This window comes from Chondrus crispus, genomic scaffold, assembly GCF_000350225.1.
Source record: "Chondrus crispus Stackhouse genomic scaffold, scaffold_408, whole genome shotgun sequence".
NCBI classification, from domain to species: Eukaryota; Rhodophyta; class Florideophyceae; order Gigartinales; family Gigartinaceae; genus Chondrus; species Chondrus crispus.
Genome location: NW_005179305.1, coordinates 50,518 through 58,002, shown reverse-complemented (window position 1 = coordinate 58,002; position 7,485 = coordinate 50,518). Strand labels below are relative to the sequence as shown.

The window sequence follows — 7,485 nt, the reverse complement described above, 5'->3', positions numbered from 1 at the left end:
GTAAGCCGTTCTTTACATGTTGGATGCAAGAACCCCACAACCAGGCCATAAACGGCTCTCAGCCAATCACATCACTGTGGAGTTCAGTCTCAGAGCCTCTCAATGGCTTCCAACAACTGCTAAGAGGCATTACGTAGCCACAAATTATCCACATCGACTGAGCAGTAGAAAAAAAGTGGTTTAATTTTGGACACATCCTTTTGATTACTTCATGACCGTTTGCAGCACCCCGATGATGATGCTATGGACAATCCTTGCACCTGTCATTGATCTTCGGCTTCTAGGTCTGTGCTGCGCCCTACTCAGCGACAACAAAGCAGCAGAGGCCACTTTCATCTCAGCTTTGTGCTTTTGTTTGCGCTGTCTTGCCGCCGCGAGGTCGTTCCTTCTCTGGTCTCTCACCACAGGCGCATGGGCCCGATGTGCAGCCTTGGCCGCCTTTTGCTTTTCTCTCTCCATTTTCTCCTCAAACTTTTGACGCGCTTTGTCACGGCGGTATTTGATGAGCTGACCAACCGTCAAACAGGTTGCGGGAGCTCCGCACCCTAAAGCGATCCGTTTGGTCCCACATCCAGCGCCCGTTATGACCTCAGGCTTTCCAACCTCGGACAATATTTGACTTACTGTTCTCGCATCTGCCAGGCGTTCTTCAATCTTTTGTATGGCGCGTGTTTTGTCTCGCTCTTGCTCCAGTATGTGGATCAAGTCTGCATATGTTTCTGTATCCGTTTTTCGCTTTTTAACGCTGGTGATGCAAGAATCAGGTCCACATTTCTCCATGCCACGCTTGAAGTTTATAGCTTTCTCTTTGTTGCTGTGACTCTTATCCTTGAATCGATCTGGAAACGCTGCATTGAAAGGAAATATCCCTGTCTCACGGAATGACTTGCGAATGTCATCTATGGTAATTTTCCCATGCCCGATAACTGCGCACATCAGTTTCAATTGAACCGTCTTGGTATCGCATACCATCTTACAACAGAGCTGGTCTCTTGCAGTGCGTATGGATCTCTTGAATGAATTGTTAATGGCTTGATCGCATGGCTGTAGGAAATGAGACGTATTGGCAGGAGCCTGCAAAACTTCGATATTGTACTTCTGGCATAATTCCAACCACAAAACCCCCCCACGAGAGCTATGTCCATCAAGGGTTAGAACAATAGGCACGTCCTGTGGAACCACAGTTCTGAAAAATCTATTGAAATGCTCAATGAAATTATGTATGTTCTGCTGCTCACTTGATCCATTTTCACTGCACTGTATTACCCCATCTCGCGGAAACCACTCCTCTTTTGTCAAAAACGTGAGGTCGCTACGCGTAAGCTCTGTTAGGCATCGTTTGGATGGTATAGTAATGGGCTCCAGCCACTGAGCCATAACTCTCTTTCCAGCAATGAAAAAAAATGGTGGAGCTTTGCGGCCTGAAGCAGATGCTACTATCAAAGAGGTTACATGTTTTCCGTCGCCAGAGGATGACTTAGAGATAAACGAGCCGCCGTGATTAGACCTACTGTCAGCATAGCTCTTTGTCTTCCGACCAAATGCAGTCTCAACTGCGGTCCTAGCATGACCAGAGCACAGGTGAACTAAACCGAACCAAGACCTCTTTACCCCGAACCGTCTCTCCCTCCTCTGATCTGCGCGAACCAACAACCCGAACCACTATCTTACCCTTTGGTGCTGTAACCCCCCAATCTTTCTTTGCAAGTGCCTTGGATTTGCTTTTATCCGATGCTGAGATAATGCTGTGCTTAGGCCCTGGCCTCTATAAAGCGACGCGAGGGAGTTCAGCTTAAGTGCACTGCTAAAGGTTCATGCAAGGACAAAGGACAGGGGATGTGAATCTATGCCACATTATTTGCACAGAAAGCACGGCAAGACCGACCTTGAAGGGGAGTGCATTCGACTTCTCAATCTGACAGGCAAGAGCAAGTCAGAAAGCAGACTCACAATGCTTCTGCCATGCAATAATTGCACTCTCTTCTACAGTTAATTGAAGACCAAACTTCATGATCGGCTTGCATTGCTGTTGTACACTTGTATAGCTGTACAACTGTGCAACTCATGATTGATACACACGCCGACGGAACGAAGCAACCCTGTCCACCTACCTGTACATCCTCTTCAACCGCGGCCACGCCTGTCGCCCACCCCGCCCGTCGCTGTCAAACCCGCCGTCGTTCTTGCGACACGTGCACTAGGCCCCCCCTTGTCCATCAGCCGCACGTCGTCTGCACACTTGAGTCGAGCCAGTACATTGGGCGCCAAGGTCCCTCCGTGCTCGGCGCGATCATGCCTGCGACATCCGTGAACGTCGCCGTTGGGGAGGCCGCGAGCACAAAAGCGCACCTGAGAAACGCACATGTCCTTTCAATTCCCATCCTTTCAATTCCCAGCTAACCTCCACCCCGAATCCGTGCGCACCGTGCGTGCACACCTGGCTCAATGCATCACAATACCTTCAGCTGCCAGCCTACGGCGTGGCATCTCTGTCGCTTCTGTCCGACGCTCGATGCCGCCGTGAACGTTTCTTAGTCCCCTGTCTGCGTGGAGGATCAGCCATCGCCATGACACTTAATACACGCTTAATACACGACAGGTCCGCTCGCATCCCTACACTTGTCTACTGAGTGATGAAGGGAAGCACGTCGCTAGTTCATACTGTACATAGACATCCAGGCACTGCAACGTCCGTCAATCAACTTCTCACGCATTCACTCACAACACAAAAAGACCCCCCCCCCCACTACCACCGCGCACAGTTGCGACGCAGTACTAATGTCTCGGGCGCCAAGCGTCCATCGCTTTCCGCGATTTACACCACTAGCTTCATGATAGCAACCAGATGACCCAACCGTCCGACTACGACCCCATGATCGTGGTCTATTTGCAAGTCTTTTGGACCGTCCAACTGGGCCAAAACAGCCTCAGACCCATCCTCTCGCCTTTGAATAATTCCTCCCTTCTTTGAAAATATTTGTGATCTTCGTCCGGCGTGAGGAGCAGTACCCAAGTCTGGCGTCGTCAGGAACCGACTCTCGATTTCTCCCAAATCCTCTACCCTCCCGGTGTAAAGTGTGATCCCTCTCTCTACGTCCCACACCCGCACGCTCTTGTCATCCGATCCAGATACCACACGTCTTCCGTCCTCACTCATCGCAACGCAAAGCAAACTATCCGTGTGTCCAACTAACGCGTCCCCGACTTGTGCTCCCGTCTCCACGTCCCACACACGCACGCTCGTGTCCAACGATCCAGATACCACACGTCTTCCGTCCCCACTCATCGCAACGCTAACCACTGCAAGCGTGTGTCCAATTAACGCGTCCCCGACTCGTTCTCCCGTCTCCACGTCCCACACCCGCACGCTCGTGTCGCACGATCCAGATACCACACGTCTTCCGTCCCCACTCATCGCAACGCTATACACATAACCCGTGTGTCCAACTAACGCCTCCCCAACTTGTGCTCCCGTCTCCACGTCCCACACCCGCACGCTCATGTCCTCCGATCCAGATACCACACGTCTTCCGTCCCCACTCATCGCAACGCTATTCACTTCCCTCGTGTGTCCAACTAACGCCTCCCCGACTTGTGCTCCTGTCTCCACGTCCCACACCCGCACGCTCTTGTCAAACGATCCAGATGCCACACGTCTTCCGTCCCCACTCATCGCAACTCTCTGCACAGGACTCATGTGTCCAACTAACGCCTCCCCGACTTGTGCTCCCGTCTCCACGTCCCACACCCGCACGCTCTTGTCAAACGATCCAGATGCCACACGTCTTCCGTCCCCACTCATCGCCACGCTACGCACCCAATCCGTGTGTCCAACTAACGCCTCCCCGACTTGTGCTCCCGTCTCCACGTCCCACACCCGCACGCTATTGTCGCACGATCCAGATACCACACGTCTTCCGTCCTCACTCATCGCAACGCAAAGCACAAAATCCGTGTGTCCAACTAACGCCTCCCCGACTTGTGCTCCCGTCTCCACGTCCCACAACCGCACGCTCTCGTCGCACGATCCAGATACCACACGTCTTCCGTCCTCACTCATCGCAACGCTATACACCCAATCCGTGTGTCCAACTAACGCCTCCCCGACTTGTGCTCCCGTCTCCACGTCCCACACTCGCACGCTCTTGTCCTTCGATCCAGATGCCACACGTTTTCCGTCCCCACTCATCGCAACGCAACGCACCTCCGACCTATGACCGTGGAAACTTCTCAATACTTTCTTCTCCGACGTACTCCACAGCCTTAACGTCCCGTCTTCATATCCCACAACAACATACCCCTTCCTCTCACAGAAAGTTGCGCAGCTAGCTCTCGTCACGCTCCGTTTTTTTCCAATCACTTCGGAGGTTACACTTCTTGCTTCAACGTCCCCTGGACTCTGGCTCTCCGTTTCGAACTCGCCTTGTAATCGAACCATCTTCGTCTCCTTCTCAGCAGATTGCCTGAAAACTGTTACTTCTGCCCCGGAGAACTCCACCTGACATCCATACACTTCACCACTGGAATCCATGCCCACTTGAATTACACCTTTCGCATATGGCAGAACGATCTGCTCCACCAACCTTCCATCGGCTCGCTCTACACACTCACCCACAGGCCGCACCCACGGCCGTGGTGCGTGTCTCTCGATTTCCTTCAGCATCCTTTGCACACAACCTGAATCCTGTGCCCTGTGCTTGATTCTTCCGTACAGTTGAAAGTAAATCCCTGCACTGCCTTCACCGCGAAAAGGTACACTCAGTCGTGCAGCTCTCATCATCAATTCCATCGCATACACCGAATCTTCTTCTCCCGTATCCCTTAAAAGGCTCTCGCTTCCTCCCGTGTTCCTCAACAAGATATTTAGATCCTTTACAGCTTCCTCGTATTGCCACACACTTCCTCTCTGTATCACTGTCTTCACCCATCGCGCTTTCAAAAATAGATTCTTCAGCTCCTCCACACACCCGCCCTGTCTCAGAACGCGATATATGTTCTCGAAAACATACTTCTCTCTTGCATCCTTGCTCTCTCTGCCCTCGCTCTCAGTTATAGCAAGCAGTCCTCTTCCCTGCCTGCATACACCTGCCAACTTCTTATACCAGAACGTTACACTTTCTTCCTTCTGCGCCTCCTGCACCGCAAAATCGTGCGTCAGATCATGCACCCGCAACCCACCACAGCCCTTCTTATACTGCAGTTCCACTAATCCAACCCTTTCCATCTCCTTTGCATACCATTCCGTCTTCACCTCGTCCAGCTCCCACAAATCTCCTACCAAACTCAAAGGTATCCGGTCTTGCTTCTTCATAACGCACAGACTCCGGTGTATCTTTCGAAACGAAATATCACCAACCGCCTCCCCACTCCTTCCCACATCCGACTCCAGGATATCCAGTGACGTACGCAATGCCCCATCCAACGACGAGTATCCGTCCTTCGGACTCTCCCTGCGAATCGTGTTACGCCTCTTCATCTTCGAAAGGTAATCCCCCCATGCTTCTGATACTTCTTCCTCCCATCTTTCCCTCATGTACCTCACACTCGTTCCCGCCACGTTCAGGGCAAGCGGCAATCCGCCACACATTCCCAGTATTTCACTCACGGCCTCCTTGCATCTCGCATCTTCCACTTCCCCTCGATTCGCCCCACTCGCGTGCACAAGCATGTCAACTGCTTCTTTCCCTTCTGTCTCTCTCGGCTCGAAAGCGATCCGCTCCCCAAGCTGACGCAGCCCCCTATCCCTCGTGGAGTACATTAGTCTGCTCCTCCTTTCCCCGCTGCCCCCCGCAGTGTCAGCGAGAACAGACAACTTTTGAAGGATATTCGCCTCTATATCATTCACCACCCACACATCATCAATGATGAACAGACACACATGACTACAAAACCACGCTTGTACCTTCGCTAACACCCTTCTAAAATCGCTCTCCTCTCGCATTTTCGCAGCAGTCTGGTTGCCACCGGACGCTTCCACAATCAGGCACAGTTCTTCAATCAGCCCTCCCACGTTTCCGTCTTTCCCCAATGACATGAAGTACACTCCTCCCGAAAACTCCGCCTTAATCTCAACATCATGCGCAATCGCTCGTAGGGCACATGTCTTCCCGACTCCACCCTGTCCCACTGCTGTCGCACCCACTTGCTCGTTCCTATCTCTCCGTAGCACAGCCGCTTTCAGACGCGACTCACACGTGTTCGGCAATCCATCGTTCCCCCGAGAATCAAGCGTCATACATATCGACACAACATTATGTTCGGCTCTTATCGACGGCCTGAACACATCACCCCTTCCTCCCCTGATCGACTCGACGGTCGCGCCTACTTGTTGAACACCATCGTGAAGGCGGTCGGCTTCTTGCTCATCACTTTTCTTTTTCACCCACCGAGATACTCGTTTCACAAGATGTTCCCTTGCATCATGGCCGAATTCATCTTCCAGCAGGTTCGTCGCCCTTTCGTCATTTTCAATCCCAGTGATACCTGCCAGCTCTTGTAGCTCTCTCTTCACAGTAGCCGTGCTCGCTTCGAGCTGTCGTTCCACGCTAAAAAACTTCTCAACTTGAAAAAGATTCTTTCCTTCATCATCCCGGTACCGATTGGGATCCAACTCTCTGCATTCACGGATACTTAGTCTGTAAAACACCGGAATTAATGTCGGTGGCCGCATTCCACTGCTTATCGCTTCTTTTCGTCGGTGCAGGAAGCAACGCAGTTCCCTCATCGTCCATTTTCGAGCCGCAAACTCGGGAGAAAGTATGAAAACACCGACCTTCGCAGACTCCATAGCTTGAGTCATTTCATCCTCTCCGCAGTCTCCGGGCTCCATCGAGGTTTTGTCGAGGAAGCAATTTAAACCATGAGCTTGCAATTTCTCGGAAAGGGGACGTGCGATGAGTAGCTTGTCCGGGCCAGCATGGCTTATGAACACATCGGGAGACTGTATCTTTCGCCGTTTTCTACTTGATCCCGCCTCTTGCTGGAAGCTTTCCTGCATTTTTTTGTGAATAGCTGAAGACAAGTTGGTGAGGTGCGGATTGTGTTAGGAGTGTGTTATGCGTGAGAACGGCAGCGGCTGTTAGAAAAACAGGGACGCGAAGGTTGAAGGCCGCGTTCAGCGCGCGGCACTCTTGTCGTTGTCGACGAAAGCGGAAACAGTGGCGACGGTCGTGTGCGTGCGTGTGGGTAGGGTGAGCTGATGTGCTTTGGCTTGTTCTTTCGTGAATGAATGTTCGTGTGATTCCAGCGAGGAAAGACGCACTAATCGTAAAGCATGAAAAGAATCATGAAACGTTGATTTACGTACTGTTGTTGTTCGGTCGAAGGGGGTTGGTGGTGTTTTCTGGGAAAGTGGGGTGTTGAGTCTCGCCGTAGAGTCCGGTGTGTCCGATCTGTCGACACTCGGCCACCTTCCACGCTTTGATTTCCTCCCCATCCCTTCTAGAAGCATCCACGCATCCGGCCCGGATTTCCCAGACAGTCTGC

At 52.0% G+C, this 7,485-nt stretch overlaps 1 protein-coding gene; it reads right to left on the bottom strand.

Annotated features, from left to right (window-relative positions):
- Window positions 1–1,696: 1,696 nt before the first annotated feature.
- CHC_T00009533001 (WD40-repeat containing protein) lies at window positions 1,697–6,997 on the bottom strand. XM_005718542.1 is given in 2 exon segments: window positions 1,697–2,815; window positions 2,816–6,997. 1 exon segment carries the CDS (start codon window positions 6,995–6,997, stop codon window positions 2,816–2,818), a length of 4,182 nt encoding a protein of 1,393 aa, XP_005718599.1. The 3' UTR covers window positions 1,697–2,815.
- Window positions 6,998–7,485: the final 488 nt, after the last annotated feature.

Coding starts and splice junctions, on each gene's coding strand:
- CHC_T00009533001 (XM_005718542.1), bottom strand. CDS start 6,997: ATGCAGGAAAGCTTCCAGCAAGAGGCGGGATCAAGTAGAAAACGGCGA.